General features: G+C 42.7%; 3 protein-coding genes across 4 annotated transcripts; 1 reads left to right on the forward strand and 2 right to left on the reverse strand.

Moving 5' to 3' along the window:
* Window positions 1–30: 30 nt before the first annotated feature.
* On the reverse strand, window positions 31–9,491 carry fggy (FGGY carbohydrate kinase domain containing). Of its 2 annotated transcripts, XM_023977168.2 has the most exons (16): window positions 9,403–9,491; window positions 6,893–7,099; window positions 6,567–6,678; window positions 6,283–6,434; window positions 6,070–6,158; window positions 5,841–5,956; window positions 5,547–5,675; window positions 4,508–4,611; window positions 4,012–4,119; window positions 3,581–3,642; window positions 2,953–3,106; window positions 2,199–2,273; window positions 1,824–1,944; window positions 1,464–1,558; window positions 805–866; window positions 31–562 (listed from the first exon to the last, which is right to left on the reverse strand). In XM_023977168.2, the coding sequence occupies exons 2-16, from the start codon at window positions 7,088–7,090 to the stop codon at window positions 484–486; spliced, it is 1,656 nt and encodes a 551-aa protein (XP_023832936.1). In that variant the 5' UTR covers window positions 7,091–7,099; window positions 9,403–9,491; the 3' UTR covers window positions 31–483. The 2 variants fall into 2 exon arrangements, with proteins under 2 accessions (XP_023832936.1, XP_023832937.1); XM_023977169.2 differs by lacking the exon at window positions 2,199–2,273.
* A 1,984-nt stretch (window positions 9,492–11,475) lies between these two features.
* LOC111956675 (transcription factor Jun) lies at window positions 11,476–13,328 on the forward strand. The gene has a single exon (XM_023977210.2). The coding sequence runs from the start codon at window positions 11,858–11,860 to the stop codon at window positions 12,821–12,823; it is 966 nt and encodes a 321-aa protein (XP_023832978.1). The 5' UTR covers window positions 11,476–11,857; the 3' UTR covers window positions 12,824–13,328.
* A 1,512-nt stretch (window positions 13,329–14,840) lies between these two features.
* tada1 (transcriptional adaptor 1) lies at window positions 14,841–22,113 on the reverse strand. Its single transcript, XM_023977206.2, has 8 exons — window positions 21,819–22,113; window positions 21,527–21,618; window positions 21,114–21,179; window positions 20,771–20,868; window positions 19,523–19,735; window positions 16,348–16,499; window positions 15,587–15,743; window positions 14,841–15,364 (listed from the first exon to the last, which is right to left on the reverse strand). The coding sequence occupies exons 1-8, from the start codon at window positions 21,890–21,892 to the stop codon at window positions 15,212–15,214; spliced, it is 1,005 nt and encodes a 334-aa protein (XP_023832974.1). The 5' UTR covers window positions 21,893–22,113; the 3' UTR covers window positions 14,841–15,211.
* Between the last annotated feature and the right edge of the window lie 6 nt (window positions 22,114–22,119).

Raw genomic sequence — 22,119 nt, forward strand, 5'->3', positions numbered from 1 at the left:
CTAGGTGTGAAAAAGTGACATTGGGCACAATTTCAAATTCTTATAAACTTGCATAATATTTCAAGATGACTGTTTTATTGCTTTTCACAGGCTGACTTTCTGTCAGTGCCTTTTGAACTCTTCAGTGTCCTGTGGATGGTACTGTAGGTCATATTAGATTTTCAGGCCAGGACTTCACATCTTAAAAACTGGAAAATTGCATTCATTTCCTACATCTTCCCCCATGCGTCAACTCAAGATGGATAGTGTTACCACCATTTTGCATTTGATAAATCACGTTCGAGTTCAGACTCTTTTCTCCTAATAGGTGTATTGGGTATCTGGGTCCAGCTGATTTTTGGAATCAACTCATTTGGYGTGTCTGATATCATAGTCGTATCCACAGTCTCTACTTGATATTGCATTCAGTGTAATCCAACCTCGGTGTTGGGATTACTGTCTGCTATTTCAACCGGTTAGACAGTGGCACCTCTTGGTTCTCAGTCAGTCATTCATAAGGGCCATGTACTCCCTCTGGTGGACATGGAGGCGCAGGAACACAGAGTGCTTCTTCCTGTAAAAGCTAAGAGAGAGAACACAGTTCCTCTAGTCAGATACTAGAACATTATAAAAACATTATTAGAATGACATCATTAGAACAAAATTACAAACTGACCTGATAAAAAATATACTTTCATATATCAGTAGTGATGTTTCCAACATTAATGTTAATTCATCATTGTACCCAGCACATGCCTCCAGCACAACCCACAGATGTTTTACCAATGAAACCCAACACTGATGCAGGCCAGTCTCTCTTCTCACCTCCAGAGCTCGTGGTCAGGCTGAACAACTTTTCCCACTTTGGCCATTTTCTCCATCGCCTCCTAAAACATGCATTCATAAACCAAGCAGTGATCAATAAATCATACACATTGAGTTTTGATCTGGAGAGCTGAGGTCGAGAACAGCCCATGACCTGGTTTGAAAAGGGAAGGCTCAACTGTCTATGAAGTTTGTGACATACAGTACATAGGCAGTACAATTCTCCTTTCCTGGCCTTATAGTTATCCTTCTGTATAAGCTCTATAGTTCACACTGCCCTGTCATCCCTAGTCCGTCATCCCTAGCTCAAATCCTCAGACAGCACCAACTGCATGAGCAGTTATGACTCCAAAGGTGCGACCCAGTCCAAACAATAATGGGTGGGCCACTACCCGGTGTTCAGAGGTATGCTGCTGAATGCCACAGAGCAACACCCCCAGAGCCCTCTCTTTAGATAGCTATCTAGCCACCTCCATGTCATCTCACCAGACTTTGCACAAGTCTCCTCCTTGAGACACAGCAAGGGAATCTATGCATTTCTCCTTTACCTTAGTTCCTCTCCAGTAGATGGTAGTATGGAGTCAGGAATGAGCTGCTATGATGTCGAACTAAATATTCTACTGCTGTGTTTATTGTGTATGTGTGTGTTCTGCACTCACCAGTATGGAGCTATAATCATGGGAAGCACAGGCACCTAGGACTGCTGCTCCCACCAACACAGCCTCTGTCTGGGCAGGAAGCACCAAGGGCAACCCTGAGGAGACAACACGCAGTATTGTTACATCCCTTTATAAGCACTCTCTCAAGATATTTTACAAATAAGYAATTAATAGGGGTGTTTAACTCACTCTCTTCATAATGAGAAATATACATTTCTAAATAATCATTCAGAAGCTCAACTGAAATAATCTAGGTCAGTTTTCAGTGGGGGTGTTTCTCAAGTTCAGGTTAGGTACAACTTCCCGTTTCACACGTTTTACAGCTGCTGGACACAAACTAGATCACCCTCCATCACCCACCTGTGGCATTGGCGTGAATCTGCACATAAAGAGGATTCTTACTCAACCCCCCACACAGGAAGAGGGTTGTGATGTCATGTCCTGCCTGTGTCATGGCCTCTAGGATATGCTGGGTGCCCAGCTGAAAGGAGAGAGGCAGGAGGGGATTGTTGCGATATAAAACCAATCAATTAATCTAATTAGTTTATAAAGCCCCTTTTACAACTTACAGGGAGGACGTACACCTCTGGCTATCATAACCACACACAATCATTTAGGATAGGATAATCTAGGTACATATTTCAAGTAATGTGTGACATGTTTATATTAAATTGTAGTATTCAAGCTTTTTGGGGTTTCAGAAAAGCGCTATGGATTATTAGTTGTGAAACTCACAGCCAGTGCCTGTACAGTAGCAAGGTAAAGCAGGGCCAGGTCATCCAGGGTCTGGGACAATGGCAGCCCAACCACCTATACACACACAGAGCACCTTCAGTACCACTTAGAAAAGCTTTGTTGGGCATTCATAAAGGATTCATAAGATCTAAATAGATGCTTCACAAATCATTTATAAGCAAAGTCATACAGGTCTGGCATTTTGACACTTTGGCTTAAAAGCCTTCATTGGCTTTTATATCGTGTGATGACATTTGTTTCTGAATGATTTCTGAGCTCAGAGGGTCAGAGCCCTAGCCTGGTCCCAGATCGGTTTGTGCTGTCTTCAAATCAAATACCAATAAAATAAAAAGTATTTGTCAACGGGTGTAGTCTTTACCGTGAAATACTTGCTTACAAGCCCTTCCCAACGACGCAGTTTAAAAAAAAATATTATAAAAAATGTTTTCACAAGAATTAAGCTATCTATATACAGGTATTACCAGTACCAGTTCAATGTGTAGGGGTTCCAGGTATTTGAGGTAAATATGTACATAAAAAGCAGGGTGACTAGGCATCAGAATAGATAATAATAATAGTAAAAATAAAGACTAGAGTAGTGGCAGCATATGATGTGTGTGAAAGTGTGTATGTGTGTGTTGCCAACTCCTATTGTCATTGTCCTTGCCCAATGATGATAAGACTAGGCAAGATAGCATAAACAGATCTGGGAGCAGTATATCAGAGCCCTGAGCCAGAGGTGGTCTCTCCTCACCGCGCCCCTCAGAGTGGGGTCTGCCAGGGGGGAGCGGTTGCCATGAAAGTCTGGCCAGACGTGGAGGCTGGAGGCCAGCAGCTCTACGGGAGCCCCCAGGTCTTTAGCCATGGAGGACAGGTGTCTGTTCAGGTAACTGTAGATATGCTCCCCACTGCAGGGAAATATAGGTGATATGTTACACTTTTTGAAACCTACTTTGTATTATGTTGCTGATTGACAGTTCTTTGTGTAGAAAGGTGGTTTCTGATTGGGAATTTATTTTGTAAAGTGTATCAAGTAATTGACTTCTCAGCTGCTATTGGAACTATGTAATGCCTTCGAGCAATAGTAAATCAATCATTTTCTCACAACAGAAGACGGCACAAAAATGTAAAAATGTTTACGAGCGAGAAAAACTGGTTTTCCCATTGCCCAAGAAGTTTGTCAATTGACATGCCAGGACAGGTGATAACAGACAGTTACACTGTGCTCTTAGTAGGTTAGTGTGTTCATATGGATTCTGATCATTCTGGGCCTACATATCTGGATAGAGTATGCGGTTCATATTAAGTGTGTATTCTGTACTATTCCATGTGAAATGTATGTTGTTGTTTCAATGGATATGATTTTGCTGTAAATAGCTGACCCTTTCACCGCCTGCTCCTGTAGCTGGGGGTAGGCTACATGACCTTTCACCACATGGTCAATCTGAGGTAGGAGAAAAAAAMATACATTATGGTTTTGTGGATCTGGTTTGAGCAACCCTAGTCATCGAGGCTTACTGTGTTAGACAGTTCTCAGTGTATAATGCATATGTAGCAGATTACTTCAGGTCACAGTTCACACATGGACAAAGTCACAATTACAGGGTTGAGGCAATGCTGGTTTTCTTTCTCTCCTTCTGAGCAGGAGACTGAGACACCAGGTGTATGGGTTCTTGGGCCAATCGGTGACATGAATTGATCAATTAACTACTGGGTAGAGAAGAAAAAGCAGCAGTTCTGCAGGGCCATAGACCAGTAGTTGAATAGGCCTGGTCTAGTAGAGTAGGACCCAGGGGAGCAGAGCTGAACTGACCAGTCTTCCAGTAGCACTCTGTCCTCCCTCGTTGAGCCACAACTCAGGCACCATGCCGGACAGGTACGGTCCCCACACACCCGGTACAAACAGGGGCCCCTGGCTGATCTGAACACATGGGGACAGAATAACACATAGAGGCTTCAACACAGCATCAGGCCCCCTCACCTCCCCCTACTAGAGCTAGATGTTAAAGCTCATGACACTAGACTCCAGCTGAAGGATTCAAGAGGTTGCAGCAGGTCAGGGTCTACCCCTCATGATTGGTCACCAGGAAGGACTGCTGACGAATGGCATTGCAATACTATTCGCCATGCTAGATAAACATACTTGGCTAAGATGCAACCTGGGTTGTGGGTTGGATTCCTGCATGGGCCCCACATACTTAATATGTCTGTCACTGTCAATGTTCTGTAAGTCACTTTAGATCAAATTTGCTAAGTGGCACATATTATATTATATGACAACAAGAGCTGTTTAAGTCTAACCAACTCACCGCCATGTGACAGGAAGATGTTCCACAGATCATGGCCATGCGTGACGTGATTGGCTGGTCCTCACAGGGCAGGGAGAACCCCCTCACGTCTGCACCAATCACACCTGGAACCACAAAACACACCATATTCTCATTATTTACATGGTTAAAAATGTGGGTAGGTCATGTACCAAGAACATTTGTACAATTACATTTCTGTCAAGTACAATATGTTGTGGAAAAAATGTATTTCTCAAATCCCCTGCCTACTTGACATTTCCACTACGTTTTGACCTTTTGCAAAGTTCACTGAGAATACCCAAAACACATGTATAAAAACAAAATAAAAAAATGATTCTAAGTTGTTCCTGCCATAACCTGCCCGTTGGAAGCTGTGCACAAGGCTTCTACTTATTCTCTTTTTATCACTAAGAACACATTGGTTTGACAAGCAGAATAAAACATCCTTTATGATTCCAAAACATGGGTTTTATAATAGCCAATGGGGAGAACTGGGCCACAAAATGGAGGATTGTTAAATCAGTATCTTCACTCTTTGAAGTGGGTCTGTAACCTCCATGGTGGAATATAGTGTTGACATTTACTGCTGGGATAATGTTTGCCAAGCTGGTTCTAGTTTTAAATGTTGGAGGAGGTGGGGAAGAGGAGTCACACAGAGGTGAAGGAGCAGAGTGCATGTACATGTCTGACATGTACAAAAGTTTAGAACAGCACGGAGAGCTTTAAACTTTCACGTTTGACCCCATGCAATTGTAATCAGCAGAGGTCCCAGCAGGAGTCAAAAGTCGAAGTTCATGAGCAGTTTAACTGCCTAAACGAAACCAGATGACCATGGTCTGGTTAGGTGACTCATCCAGGTGATGATAATAAACTCAAACAAACTGAGCTGCTCATAAAAACATCTTCAGTTGTAATCTATATTTTTATTATATTCTCATCTATAAATTGTTAGCGGCAATATGAAGCACCAGTGGTATTCGCAAAAACTATTTTGTGACTACAAATAAAAAAACAGGAGGCCCTTGGAATGAGTGTCTACCTAGGCCTCCAGCGTGGGCATCGATGAGGGAGGCTCCCACTGCGGTGCCCGTGTCCAGCCCCAGTTCGGCTGCAGCTTCTTGGGTAAGGCCTTCTCCCACTGGGCTCCCTGGACAGCAGGTCACACTGCCTAGGTGGGTGTGGAGAAACACACATTGGCTGCAGAGAACAACCACAGGTAGGTACTCCCATTGAGAAACCAAAACCAACCAGTGCTGAGTTTGGTATTTCTTATTTATCTTTAATTTATCCAGGAAAACTCCCTTGATGTTGAAAACCGGTTCACTCTGCTCACCTATTTTGGAATGGTCGTTTTCCAGTAAGTCCTCCAAACCAATGGCTGTCCAGAAGCTGGTGTCCCATTTTTCTGTGGGGCAATAGGTCCACTTACAGACCACAGTACATAAGGACCTGAAGGATAAGGGAGAATCTGTCTGATACACACACTGGGACTGGTCAAGATACACAAACACGCACACACATAAACCCCTCCTACCCCTCTCTCCTTCTGTTCTAAAGCTTACCTGGCCAGAGAAGCTGTGGCTTTCCAGGACAAGAAGTCAGGGAGGTCCAGAAAGTGGGCAGCGTCCCTCCAGCATGTCGCTCTCAGGTTCTGACCAAAGAATTATGGGTAGGGGGGAAATTACATAAAAACAGGGCAATAAACCTCAGCACTAGCCAATCAGCGGTGTCCAACAATAAAACTGTCTGTTGACTTATAGTGGGTGACCTCTAACCTCTTTCAGCCAGAGCAGCTTGGGGGGCTGCATCTCTGGTGACATTACCCCTCCCACCCTGCTCAGGACCCTGTGGCCAGTGCTGGTGATGCGTGCAGCCTGCTCTGCAGCGCGATGGTCCATCCACATCACCACGTTCCTCTCAGCCTCACCTACACACAGGGTAACAGAGAGGGGAGGAGACATTTTGACAAATACGTAGTTGAAACGTTGGACTCAATAACACTGTGAGCATTCAACAGTGTTAGAGTATTCTATCTATTTTTAATAATTCTCTCACTCACCATCCTGGTTGACAGCTACAGGCTGAAAGTTCTGGTCCAGGACCACTAGGGAACAGGTGGCATCAAAACCTACCCCTCTGACCTGATTCCTCTGCACTCCCTGGGTTACTTTCTGTCATAGGAATATGGTGTTGGTTACATGTTGATGTTTATGTTTTGTATTGCTGCTAAATATGAGAAAACATTGCAAAACTGCAAAAAGTATTCAAAAAGGTCTTAGAGTTAGACATCATACTAATCTACGCCAATAATTAAAGAAATTCCAAGAGAGTACATCACTTTGCAGAGCKCTTTAGTCACACCTGAACACAGTCTCTAACACCTACCCGGACTGTGCTACAGCACTTAGCCCAAATGTCAGTGGATGACTGGACATAATGGTCTGAGTGAGGTTTCCAGATGGTGACCACCTCCTCTGCAGTGGTCTTTACTTGGCCCTCCCTGGTGACTAGAGCAGCCCTCACACTGGCTGTCCCCACGTCCACCCCCACATAGTACCACTCTACTGAGTCCGACCCAGCCATGTAAAACACCTGCAGGACAGAGAGAGCGGAATCATTAAAAATAGATCACTGGTGAAGAAGGTTGTCTATGTCTAGGGATCTGTTTTTAGACATGCATATAGGTTATGGTCTAAAAGATTAAATCAAAACATACAAACCTATTGTGTTTCTCTAAAAAATATATATAAGAAATAGTCAAGGTATGTTACTTTCTAAATGTAATCCGTTACAGTTACATGTCCAAAATTGTAATCAGTAATGTCACTTTCGGATTACCCAAAATCAGTAACGTAATCTAATTACATTCCGTTACTTTTAGATTACTTTCCCCTTAAGAGGCATTAGAAGACAAAAATGTATGTTACCAATTGAACGACATCTATTGCAGGATAAATCAATGTTAAAGTTTACATAGCTGGCCATTTATGGACGTTAAATTCTACTTTATGGGTTGGTTATGTAGGCTTCTTCTAACCCATCGCTTTCTACTACATATAATAATACGATTAAATTATATCTTTACATTAAAAAACCAAAGTCTATCAGAATTCGAGTCATCCCAATAAATGTTATATCCCTTGATRTTCAAGAATAGGACTTGCACACTTAAACAGCATGGCTACCATTGCATTCTGCAGRGATACYCCATTCCATCTAGTTTGCGCTTAGTGGGACTATCAGTTGTTTTTCAACAGGACAATGACCAAACACACCTCCAGGCTGTGTAAGGGCTATTTGACCCAGAAGGAGAGTGATGGAGTGCTGCATCAGATGACCTGGCCTCCACAATCATCCGACCTCAACCCAATTGAGATGGTTTGGGATGAGTCGGACCGCAGAGTGAAGGAAATGCAGCCAACAACTACTCTGCATATGTGGGAATTCCTTCAAGACTGTTGTAAAAGCATTCCAGGTGAAGCTGGTTGAGAGAATGCCAAGCGTGTTCAAAGCTGTCATCAAGGTAAAAGGTGGCTACTTTGAAGAATCTAAAATATATTTTGATTTGTTAACACTTTTTTGGTTACTACATGATTCCATATGTGTTTTTCATAGTCTTGATGGCTTCACTATTATTCTACAATGTAGAAAATTGTAAAAATAAAGAAAAACTCTTTAATGAGTAGTTGTGTCCAATCTTTTGACTGGTACTGTATATATATATATATATATAATTTATGAGTCCAAAATTGGATGTAGCAAAGTACAGATTGCCCCTTAAGTCTATAAAAAGTGTGCGAGTTTGAGCACGTGTCCATTAGGCTTATGTTTTTTGTTTATCAGCATGAATTAGATTGAGCAATAAAAGCCCCATTTATATTCCATAGGCTGGGATCCCCACTATGCAGCTGTTGCATGAGCGCATTTTTCACAGTCTGTCCACTGGCTTCAAAAACGATGATTGATAGGCAGCTTAAACTTCTTGAATTGAACCATTATTGGGTTCAAATACACATTTAGATTTGTGAACAGCCATCCACAACAACCAGAATCCGTAAGGCGCAAATAGCTAAATGAGCGAGCAGGATTCACATCAATGCACTGTGTAGATATCAATAATAAGTGGCATCCGTATCGCCGTAGACTACACCACTGCTGTCATCCTTCCCTCCAAGCGTTTATTCAAGTTGGATCATCTTTGGATGCCGACAGCAGTCGCACCATTGGAAGACATAYCTTGGACTGTAGCCTACAAAAACCTATTCCTGCTCTTTTCCCGCGATCCATCAAACCCATTTGGTGTGTCATCATAGTAGTCTCTGACTTCTGGTCAGACTCGCTCAACTGGAACAAATTAAAATMTTCGCCTTTTTTCAATGGTGTTTTGAATGTCATTGGAAAACAGAGAAGTGTCAGATTTTTTTTTCGCAAACATCCTTTCTGAATTTAAATGTAATCCTCGAAGTAATCCTCGTTTTTCAAAAGTATCTGTAACCCAATTACAATATTTTTGCTGGTAATGTAACGGATTACAGTTACCGTTTTTGTAATCCTTCACATGTAACGGATTACATGTAATTCGTTACTTCCCAACCCTGGAAATAGTGTACTACGCATAAAACAGTATAGATAGCTATTCACTAGCAACGGGATCATGTCGCTTTCCTGTTGATAGAGTGTGAAAGTACTAAAAGCATTGCACTATGCGTGAGTGATCGTTGAAGTGATACAATGTTGCTTTTACATTTTTTGGAATCAATTTGTTATATATAATTCCGGTCTCGGTTCAGTCTGCTACATTTGATAATTCATGGTGTAAAAAGCGACTCGCTAAACATTTGATTTAAACAGGGTCAACCCGACACGAAACTTTAACAACTTGCTCGATACATTACCTGACCTCCAAGATCACAATTTATGTCGATAACTTCCACGAAATCACTCTTTGATGATTAGCGAAATGTACTTTGATTTCCAACGGAACGCGTTAGTGTCCAAAAATGGTAAGTCGTTGTGGTCTCGCATAGCAGGCCAGGCAGCGGGGGATCTCTTTGGTTTGTTCAACTGAGAGTTTGTAACACTGGCAGCTCGTCATTGTACACACAAAAATCTGAATTTACACTAGCCCACTAAATCAGATTTACAATTTTAGTTTAATTTCTAAAGTGAGGATATCATGAAACCCCTATTTTATTAGAGGGAGAATAGAGGAAGGAGAAGACAGAGAAACAGAGCAGCAGGACAGGAAGAAACAGATGGTCCTTAACAAACACTGTAGACATGTTTAACACACACACGGGTTAGTGAGTAATCTAACTTTCCTCTATTTATGATCAACGCATGCTAAGTGAACTCTCCACATTTTGGTCTGGGCAGAGCACAGACAGGAAGAGTGTTTTCATGTACTGAGGGTCCATCGCTACAACAAAGGACAGCTTGTAGCAGCTGGGCCGGGTTCTAAACTAAACTCTTGATTAGAAACCTCCATGCAGTGGAAGCAGCTGGCTGAGCCAGGGGAGGAAGGTGGTGTTATCTAGAGGTTACCCATCAGGCCACTGGACAGGAAACAAGGACAGAGAAACAGGAAGTATGGCCGGGTCAGCGGTAGGTTGATAGGAAAATTCCCCGCTACAGTTATAAACACAGGTGCGTGCTGGGGGAAATGTGTAAACCTCTTTTATCTTCTATAGGGAGCTGCTGCTGAGGGACTGCTGTGAAACTAGCCTCAAGTACTACTTGCTTCATAGAGAGAATGCATGAGTGTGTGAGAGAGAGAAAGAGAGAGAGCATGCGCACATGTTTTTGTTTTTTGGCCTGTGTTCATCTGGTGTGTCCCTGTGACTGTGTACATGCTTGTGGGATTGGAACGTTGTCATTGAACCCATTTGTTGTTAGTATCATTATTGTGACAGGAGGAACAGACTTTCCTAAATATTCCAATCTGGAATTCCAAGTGAAGGTGTCAAATACCTTCAAATGGTGGTGGTTGTTGTTCCGTCAAGGCAACCTGAGGGCAAGCATGTCACTTCAGGGTTAACCTCAGTTTGTGGCCTGTGGCTGAGGTCTGTCCACTTATTTATAGTCAGGGTTAAATAGAATGTGTTGAATATTGCAAGGAGTGAGCAGACAGAGTTAAAGCTCACGGCAAGGCCCGAGCAGAGACACAATACCAGCACTATCAGTCAGACAGTTTGCTTGAGACTGAGGAGCACCTCTTTGAAGCCCATTGAGCTCTACTGGAACTCATATTGCACATGAAAGTCATAAATATAATAAACCATAGACTACATCTATTTGGGGAAATATATAATGAAAAATAAAGTTACAGACTTGGCTCCACTTTACATTCAGGAATGGTAATACCTAGGCTATGTAGTTGCATGGTAGTAACCGTGTAATTACAGTGTAGGAAGGAACACATTGTTGCTACAGTTGCTTATTTGTTATACCTATACTCTGTACCCTAAACACCCCTTAAAATGTGAGGCACAATGTTCTATTTGATATTCACTTGAACATCATCATTCCCCTTCATAACCAATGCATAAAGTATCACCTGAAAAACAAAACAGCCCCCCTGCCCACCATCACTCTGTCACACGCACCAGAAGTATATCACATTTCCATGCTTTCACCCACAAAGTCAAAGAGCAAAAGAAAGAAAGCAAATATTGTGAAAGCTGATTTTAAAAGGTAATCTGGTCAACCTGACTGAGATTGGGTAACAAAATAAAGCGGGTAAGAAGATATTCAAAAACAAAACGTAATCCCAGAGGACAACGTTCCTTTTACTGCATTACCTAATCCCATCAGCCTTTGCGGGAGGCGGGAATATGGCTGGTTGTCAACGCAACGTGCATGTCATTAAAAAAGTAACGCCCATCACATCATCTCAAACCAATAGGAAGCCTGATACATGACATCATTGTTATTTTCAGTATAGCAGCAGCGTAGAAGTGGATAAAGTTCGTCTCCACGTTGGAAGTGGTAGAAACTACATTGTGTCGAGTCAGACACAATATCTGCTTAGAGAAGAAAAACCTTATTTCAATAGGCGAATCGAATATTTTTTAAATCCTAATTGAAACAAAGACGCCTATCGATTGAGGAAGTAAAGTTATTTTGTTTGTTTGATACTATTATTTTATAAAGTCTCAAGAAAAGTTTCCACATCGGACATCAGGAGTTGTCCTCCGAGTTGAAATTCGAAAACTACTTGTCCGAAGACTGTAAAAAGATTGGGGACATCAGATTGCAATTTATCACTCCATATTGTTTATTGTAATTTCGACCTTTGATGTTTGGATTTTTATTCCAGCAATTATATTCGCGATAAAGACCCGTCAATTGATGCCCACCAAGATGGAAGCTACATTATATGACGAATCTGTAAATGGTCAGCAAGGCGCAGTGGGCGGATATCATGGGTTTAACCCGAAAACCCTGAAGCAGAGCATGACACTGAACCTCAACGACCCTAAAATGTTTAAACCTCATCTGCGGGCGAAAGCTATCGACATCCTGACATCCCCTGATGTGGGATTATTAAAACTGGCTTCCCCTGAATTGGAAAGGCTTATCATCCAGTCCTGCAATGGGCTGACGACTCCGACCCCAACTCAGTTCCTCTGTCCCAAGAACATCACCGACGAGCAAGAGGGTTTTGCCGAGGGATTCGTAAAGGCGCTCGCGGAGCTTCATTATCAACAGCATATGCCCAATGGCAGCTCAGACGCTCAAGCCAATGCTGCCAACGACATGGAACCCTCATCTACTGTGTCGGACAGTCCTATACCCTACAGCTGCACGGTGCGCCCCGAGCCACCTGAATACACAAACTTGGGCACTTTCAGTCGGGCTGTCAGCTCTGCGTCGGCACTTAACGGCGACAGACACTCCTCCGTTAGTTACACAGCCGTCCCGTCCCAAACCCACATCGAGCCCCAGCGGCCACCCCAGCATCCACGGCTACATCATGCTCGGCTACAGTCATTCAAAGAGGAGCCCCAGACGGTGCCCGAGATGAGCGGCGATACCCCTCCGCTGTCTCCTATCAACATGGAGAGCCAGGAGCGGATAAAAGCCGAGAGAAAGCGCTTGAGAAACAGGGTGGCCGCGTCCAAATGCCGGAAAAGGAAACTGGAGAGAATCTCGAGGCTGGAGGACAGGGTCAAAAACCTGAAGACCCAACACACAGAGTTGGTCTCCTCTGCCAACGTGCTCCGGGACGAACTGGCACTGCTCAAACAGAAGGTCATGGACCACGTTAACAGCGGGTGCCAACTCATATTAACGCAGCAGCTCCAGGCGTTCTGAACGGCCAAAGACTGCGCTTTGAGCGAGAGACATTTCCTTATGGGACCAAACGCAGCTCCTAGAGGCGTGATACATTACTTTGTCTTTGCGCCTGACAGAGTGGGGACAATATAAACTTATTCGTGGAATAATTAGGCTAGTGGTGGCCAAGGCCAACAAACAGTGCCAGTGCCTGTTGCCCTATGAATTGTCTAGTATGTAAATAGTCCAAGTCTAGCACTGAGTTTTCTCACCAGCAACAAGTTGTACAATGTAACACTATATGAGACATTGCATTATTGACACACCTTGTGAAAGGACTGACTCACAGGTGTGTGTAGGCTAGGCTACTAGGACTGATACAACTTCCTTACTTTCTTAACATTTACACATTAATACCATTTTGTGAAAGGGGTATAACAAATGTTAGATCTGAATTAATACTTTATCATAACTGTTTTTATGCCTTTTATGCAAAATGTATGTATAAACGACAAATATGTGGAATAAAACTTCTCATTAAGGATATTGTCGCGGTTATAATTACTCAGAAGGGGGTTTTCAATGTCGTTTAATTGACAGGGAAATAGCTCAATAGTTCAGCCTAGGATGAACAGTGAATTAATTCAATGTTTGTTGACAGTGAAATATGGACAGACAGACCATTGAGTCACTTCTGTGTAGTGTAATCGCTTGGTAGTGGACCGTACTCCTCGACAAACGATTGGACGACGTGTCGGAAATGAGCAGCAAGCAAGCCATATATGGCAAGAGAGCTCTGTGAGCAGCTACCTTGTCTATGACGGATGGGTGTTGTAAACACTCTTTTCACGGCACTTTGATACCCAAGTTACTTTTTCGTTGCAGGTTAGGAGAATTAACGTAGCAGGTTATGGTTWGGAAAAGAGGTAGGATTCGCGAAAGTGTGCCTAAAATACGGCGTCCTGTTGAAAATGCTGGTCGGTAGTAGACCTAGTAGTCGTACCAAAGATGGTGGATAAATTAAGATGGTTCACGCAGGCCGTTTACCATTGGAAAAAAAATGGAGCATTAGTAATGCATTTTTTTGTAGGCAGAAACTCCGCTATGGTTCGTTGAACAAAGCCAACGGGAAAAGTGAGTTTTTGGATAAACGCTTAAAATAAGGTGTGGGGTAAACACAGGTTTAGGGGAGCTTATACATTTTGTTCTATGAGATCTTCATCAGCTAACGTCGCTTTTTTACACTTTGAAGCTTTTATGTAAGACCAAACCCACATAACGCACATAAAGGCTTCATAGTTCATAAAGGTCATGTTAACCGAATAACTATTCTTTCCCCATTAATTTTGCCCAAGGCTGAACAACCAGAGGTAAATCATTAGTTTTTTAGGTCTACAAGCTCTATAGCAGCTGGGTCTGGCCTACTTAGTTAATTGAACCGAAAAAAACAAGAGTGGGGTGTCGCACTTCCTCTTCAGTCTCTGGTGGTGTTTTACGGAGCTCAAGTGCACATGAGTAATGAGGGGGAACATTCTACACACCTATTCCCAAAGATGACATTTCTATTCCACCATAGAAATAGATACGTTACACTATTTCATTGATAGTAATCTATTTTAATTGAAGATTAAAAATGAGCAAATTATGAACATAATAGGAAAACATTATTCAATAAAACTTGTGTTAACAGAAGTGTAATATTTTTTTATTTCATTTTGCCATTTTTGACTGATATTAAAAACGATTGGTGAAAAAAATACAAAATCATATATACATATTTGCATACATACTGTGATGCATGCATCACTGTGACAAAATACAGTATACAAGGACCCAAGTGTAGTTCAGGCATAATTCTGCAAGAGCATGTCAATATCAAAATAAAAGGGGCCGCAATATTTGTTCACAGAGGTGTGGGAAATACAACAAAAGTAACACTGACAAATTAACTGACAAAATAACAAACTCACCCAAAGGTCAGAAATGCTCCCTAACTTGTTAACAGTGCATTTAAAAAACGGTCAGAGGTTATGGGAGAGATATAGCTCTGTGTGTGTAGACATGTTAGTGCCTTAACAAGCCATGTCTGTGACAATACCACAACACTGGGACTTCCTTTCTGTCTCTACATTACAGCACAGATCTGTGAGTCTTCCACACCGATATGCATCCAAGGCTGGGTTTACACTCCACCAAGCGTTCTAAAACGTTATTGACACTAGTGTAAAGTTGTGTTGCATGGTGAATTGGTTGCAAAGCCCCCCTAGTGGAGTGTTAATCCAGTCTTAGAGATCATCCTCTCCCTCTGCTTCAAGGCAGGGTAAAGGGCCCACATAGGTGCCTCAACACTGTGTTCATCTCTCCATTTGTCTCTCCCCTACCCAACCACGACCTGTCTGCGTGTCCACCTGACCGTCTGTGTGTGTCTCAGCTGACAAGCAGGCCGTCCTTCCCTGCGTGGCGTTGGCGGTGCACATGGTCCTGCTCCAGCTCCTCGTGACTTGGGTGCCACAGCCGGGACAGGATACGCTCCATGTTCAGGGCATACATGGTGTGAGAGGGCATCACACCCCGGTGGACCTACATCAAAGATAAACATATACATTAGCAATAAAGTAGTTTGTTTCTTTTTTATTTCACATACATTTACATAAATACCTTCTGTTCAGCTTTGCCTTTTGATTAAACAGAATAATTAGTTTGTTGAATGCAAGTGAAAAGGAAATCAATTAAAATGTCAATGTTTTTGGTTATAGGTATATCATGTGATGGTACAGCCAATTGAAGCTGCAATCTCCTCACCTGTAAAGCTTCCAAGAGATCAAACATGCTGATAGGAGGGAGGGGCGCAGGGAGACTGTCACCGGAACAGGCCAATAGGAGAGCAGCCTGCTGCTCAGTATTGTCTGGTGACACCTGAGGGGGTGGGCCCGCCGGGAGAGACGCACTGGGAGGTGGGCTGGGGGACGAGGAGAAAGACAGCGGGTCAGTACGGATAGAGTCAAGAGCATGACAAGAGCATAAAGGTCATCTATTAGTAAAGGGGAATGCTGCCTGGCCCCAACACCGCAAAGGAGTTCTCTCTAGGAATAATAAGAAAACCTTACAGAATGGTGCAAAAAGTACGCACTACGTTGCCCTTTTTGCACCTTGTCATTTGTAAATTTAAAATATAGCTATTTGACAGACCTATATCCAGTGATCCTTTTTGCAGGGTGCTGTACTGGCAGCTCTCCTGCCTCACCTGTTACTACTGCTGCTTCATGCACATACAGCACAATATGCTGTTTGAACAACCATTTAGCTAGCTACTACTGATGTTTATAAATGGCCCTTCAAGTTGACCCTGGAAGTTTACTTGGAACAGAACAATTGGTTACACTTTATTCTACAGTCGGCTGCTTACCAGGATGTAATTTTCTAATAATAGCATTGTAATTACGTTTCAGTTTCTTTGCGATTCATTGACACAAATAGTTAGATATTTAATTGAACATTCTTCTAGTTGATGTGAGGTAGATGACAGTGGAGAGCAGCAGACAGTTGACCTCTGACTTCCTTACCATTCAGTGACGATTTGGTAGGCAGCCAGGCTGTTCTTCAAGTAGGGCTGTGGGGTGACATGACTGCCGAAGGCGTAGAGAAAGTGTCCGTCACGCAGCCGGTAGGCCTTCCTCCTGGACACCACGGCAGTCAGCACATCCTTCAGGTGGTTCTGTGGTAGTGGAGGGACAACAGGTTACTTACTGTAGTAAACTAAAGAATCCTGAGTGGACTGCTGATGTTTGAGGGGGTACAAAGGGGGAAGACAAAGCATGTATCAAAGCATAAAATAATCTGTCCTAGGTTCAATCCCAATACACACCCCCCCTCAGTTTTGCACGATCCTGCGAGCCCCATCGAGTCAGAGTGGTATCCAAATTCAACTTTGAGCGAGGCGTAGTGGCTTTTCAGCCCTCCAGTTGGCCTTCCAAACAAAGCGAAGAGAGATGCAGACTTCCTATCGAGTCAGACTGAGAGGTTCCCAAAACTCCCAAGAAGCTCCCAAGGCTGGAGTTGCTTCCAAAACCCCCCCCCAAAAAATACTAGGATGGAAGCAAATGTAAGTAATTATAACTTCATAACAAATCATGCAAAAAAATGTAGTTAAGAGGAATATATTAGTTAATGTAGAAAAACAATTATGCATATTTTTGTCAAAGTTAACTTATGAAAATTGCTATTTATCAAGCTACAGTGCATTCGGAATGTATTCAGACCCCTTCCCTTTTTCCAAATTGTTACATTACAGCCTTATTCTAAAATGGGTTAAATAAAATATTTCTCAATCTACACACAATACCACATAATGACAAAGCAAAAACAGGTTAAGAAATATTWGCTAATTTAATAAAAACTGAAATACCTTATTTAAATAAGTATTCAGACCCTTTGCTATGAGACTCGAAATTGAGCTCAGGTGCATCCTGTTTCAACTGATCATCCTTGAGATGTTTCTACAACTTGATTGGAGTCCACCTATGGTAAATTCAATTGATTGGACATGATTTGCAAAAGGCACACACCTGTCTATACAAGGTCCCACAGTTGACAGTGCATGTCAGAGCAAAAACCATTCCATGAGCTTTGAGACAGGATTGTGTCAATGCACAGATCTGAGGAAGGGTACCAAAACATTCTGCATCATTGAAGATCCCCAAGAACAGAGGCATTCTAAAATGGAAGCAGTTTGGAACCACCAAGACTCTTCCTAGATCTGTCCGCACTGCCAAACTGAGCAATCGGTGGGAGAAGGGCCTTGGTCAGGGAGGTGACCAAGAACCCAATGGTCTCTCTGACCGAGCTCTAGAGTTCCTCTGTGGAGATGTGAGAACCTTCCAGAAGGACAACCATCTCTGCAGCATTCCACCTTGGAATTCCACCAATCAGGCCTTTATAGTTGAGTGGCCAGTCGGAAGGCACTCCTCAGTAAAAGGCACATGACGGGGCGGCAGGTAGCCTAGTGGTTAGAGCGTTGGACCAGTAACTGAAAGGTTGCTAGATCGAATCGCCGAGCTGACAAAGTAAAAATCTGTCGTTGTGCCCCTGAGCAAGACATTTAACCCACTGTTCCTAGGCCGTCATTGTAAATAAGAATTTGTTCTTAACTGACTTGCCTAGTTAAATAAAATAAAAATTAAATGACAGCCCGCTTGGAGTTTGCCAAAAGGCACCTAAAAGACTCTCAGACCATGAGAAGCAAGATTCTCTGGCCTGATGAAACCAAAATTGAACTCTTTGGCCTGAATGCCAAGCGTCACGTCTGGAGGAAATCTCGCACCATCCCTACGGTGTTTTTCAGCGGCAGGGACTGTGGGACTAGTCAGGATCGAGGGAAAGATGAACGGAGCAAAGTACAGAGAGCTCCTTGATGAAAAGCGCTATGGAGCAAGTTAGGACCTCAGACTGCCGCCTTCCAACAGGACAATGACCCTAAGCACACAGCCAAGACAAGGGGTGGCTTCGGGACAAGTCTCTCAATGTCCTTGAGTGGCCCAGCCAAAGCCCAGACTTGAACCCGACTGAACATCTCTGGAGACCTGAAAATAGCTGTACAGTGACACCCCCCCATCCAACCTGACAGAGCTTGAGGGGATCTGCAGGGAAGAATAGGAGCAACTATAGCTAGCTATATGGTGTTTGACATGTGTATGAATGTAATTCATGGTGTTTAATGCGTTAGGGACTCCTGAGCAAACCAGGTTGTCACCTTGTGAAATCCGGTGGATGTAAAGAATCTAGCTTAAGCATTTACCCCAAATTTAATAAACAATTTTTGTAAGCTTGCCTTGGTCATTAAAAAAAAAAGTTTCAAATTCAAATCATTGATCTTCCTCGTAGTAACGTTAGAGATTGACGATATTTGTCATGCAATGTAGCTGAAGTAACGTAGCTAACTCTTTTCTTACTTATGTGTAGTGCAGGATGAAAAAAAAAAAAAAAAACTATTCTATGGATGTGAAGCTTTGTACAAAATCTCTATATGGACACAAATGTTTGGTATAAATATTAATTCAAAACAGTAGTTTTAATTACTTCCACTGGTTAACCATTAATCCCCAAGAAATTACAGAAAATGACAGTGAAGAAAATGCGACTGTTACTTGTCAAACTGTTATTATGGAATTAAAGTCCTACTTCAGTACTACTCCACATTGAACCAAAGCCAGAAGATATGTACATTAGGGCACATTGTTTTGCAGTACTTTCATTTGTTGCTCATATGGTAAGAACATATGCTGCATGAGAAATGTAAAAATAAAAAAAGCTATGTATTTATTTTATTTTATTTAACCAGGCAAGTCGGTTAACTGCCCATGAACAACTATCTTGCTCAGGGGCAAAATTACAGATTTTAACCTTGTCAGCTCAGGGATTCGATCCAGCAACCTTTTGGTTACTGGCCCAATGCTCTAACCACTAGGCTACCTGTCGCCAGGCATTGTGATAAACAAGGCTCGACGTCAATGAATTGCGTGGTAAACAATCCTTTGGCGGTTTCTGCTGTGTGCCAATGATGTAGAGATGTCCCATTTCCTAGTGTTATGATATCTCTCCCTACCACTAGTTGCTCCATTTGAGGGACACTCAAACGATGGGGACGGTTAAGGGAGGGGGGAAATTGGGATAAAGCCCTAGACTGAAAACATGAACTCTACAACCCTTCTCATATCTTGTACCAGTATCGCGCACACATACCTCCACAGCGTGGATCATGGTGCTGACAGCGTCCTCCATGACGTTGTCCAGGCCCAGCTCGAAGGCGGTGACCATCATGCGGGCCTCCAGCTGGCCACGGGTGGGCAGCAGCAAGGTATGGGCACTAAGTTTCAGTTCGTCCTCCTCACCCCCCGCCTCCCGCGGGCTAAAGGGCTGGGCTGCACTCAGAGGGTTCTGGGGCTGGAAACGATGCTGAAGATGCAACGGGTCACACACACAGCAATATACTTCAACAGAAAGATGATCTAAACCATATATTATTGCCACCTCCCATTATGCAAGGGCAACAATATTCTTTATAAACACTACGGAAGAAAATTAGGAAGTATGATCACATTTGTTACACGTGTGTTAAGGATTCCGACAAACAAAACAAGTTTACCCATATCAATCCCATTCCTGCTGATCTCCACTGGCTACCTGTTCCTCAAAGAATTTAATATAAAATGATCCTCCTTGTCTACAAAGCCCTAAATGACATCAGACCCACCTACCTGTCTGACCTACTCTCCCTCTATGAACCTCCACGCACCCTACGTTCTAGCAACACCAAACTACTCCTAGGACCATGCCCCTAGGACCAGGCTCCACACAATGGGCGACTGTGGCCTTTCCTCCCACGCACCACGCCTATGGAACTTCCAGATAATCTTAGGGCTGTTTAGGGGGGTGGGTATAATTTGTAGAACGTTCCAACAGGAATCTGTTCCAAAAACTTTGTAAATAACCAGGTTGCCAACAAATAACGCATATAAAGTTGTATAGCGGCAGAATATGATACCGGGTAGGGAGTGGGCTAATTAATTACGTTTTTTCACTCACCATGTTTATTCTGAAAAATGTATGTCCTCACTCTGGTAGCCTATTGACAAACATTAAGAATAAGCTACGTGATGAGTTGATGCCTATTCGGCAGCTATTTAGCTAACGTTAGGTGAATTGATCATGCTACTTTGTATGCATTTGTTGGCAACCTTGTACTTCAAAGTTTTTGGAACAGATTCCTGTTGGAACATTCCACAAATTATACCCACACATTCAGACTGCTTTTAAAGCAAGCCTTAAGACTAATCTCTATCGGCTGGCCTACCGTTCTTCCTAGACTGATTGTTGCTTTCATTAGAGATATATCTATCTATTTCCCCCCTATTCTATTTTATGCACTGAGATTATACTTGATAATGAAAAACACTTTACAAAATTAATAAATTATTATTAACAACTCACATCAAATTTCTGTCTGGAGGAGAACTTCTTCTTTCCTTTGGCGGGCTTGCCAGGCTTGGAGGCTGGGCCACCTGCCCATTGCAAAGATCCAGCACCCTCTGGAAAAGAGAAGGAGGTTACAGTCAGGTTTGTGGTCAAGGCACAAACCTCGAGTGTTGGACTAGTTACCGAAAGGTTGCAAGATCAAATCCCCGAGCTAACACGGCCTGTTCCTAGGCCGTCAATTAAAACAATTTGTTCTTAACTGACTTGCCTAGTTAAATAAAGGTAAAATAAAAAAAATACAGATGTGAGGAAACTGTATCAATTAAGATATTGATACATTCTACATTGGAAAACCTACCTGGTGTGGAGATGATGATCTGACAACGAGTGAGAATGGCCAGGAGAAAGTCATTGTGGACATGAACTGAGAGGGGGGGAAATTGGGAGAGTTAGCTTTGAAATGGTTTCTTTTTTTGCATTGAACTGTAGCTCTGGGCCATGCACGTGTGTCAGGTCGTTGTGCAGATCGGACGCATGGCTAGTGGCGGTAAATAAAGTACTCACAATACATATTTTGGATTAACGAAACGACAGCTCGCTAATTCAGAGAAAAGTTCATCAGCACTCTAGTAACATCTTGACTTTGGTGAGTAACAAAAGTATAATGAAGCCAGTCACTAAAAATGAGGTTAATGGAAAGATGCAGGGCTCCACGGACCAGCTAGGTCCAACACACAGAAACAGATAATGTCGAATAATATCTGCACTAACCGTTGTCTTGTGCCAAAAGGCGACGAGCCTCGATGTCAAACTCTTCCTTGCTTATCTTCTGTTTGAACCACAGTTTCAAGTTCGCCCAGTAACTTTAAAAGATATGCAATTGAGGAAATAAACATTCAGTAAGCTAGCTAACGTTAAGGTTACACTGGTCACTGCATAGCCGTTTGCAGACAGTTAACGTTAGCTAGCTTTGCTATCTATTCGTTTAAACCAACTTGCGAAATAGGAAAGTAAAACAAACATACCGTGCAAGGACAACATAAACCAACGGTAGCATACTTACTGTTTGACATTATCACCAATTGCTTCTGTTAAATTTTTCTTAGCAATTTCAAGCTCACTAGCATGGGCTGCCATAACGACTATAATTGTGTGACGCACTCAGGTTCGTATAATGCCGCGTTCAAAGGAACTCGTTGTGCGTTGAAAACAACTGGGAACTCGGGAAAAACGATCTCCGACTGTGGAAAATAAATGTAAACAGTCATGGAATTCGAAATTTCAACCCCAGAACTCTGGCCTCTTTCTAGTGTTCCGACCTGAAGATCACAGAAGTCATGATTTGACCACGTATTTTTCCCAAT

This window comes from Salvelinus sp. IW2-2015, linkage group LG32 (genome assembly GCF_002910315.2).
Source record: "Salvelinus sp. IW2-2015 linkage group LG32, ASM291031v2, whole genome shotgun sequence".
In the NCBI taxonomy this organism is placed as follows: Eukaryota; Metazoa; Chordata; class Actinopteri; order Salmoniformes; family Salmonidae; genus Salvelinus; species Salvelinus sp. IW2-2015.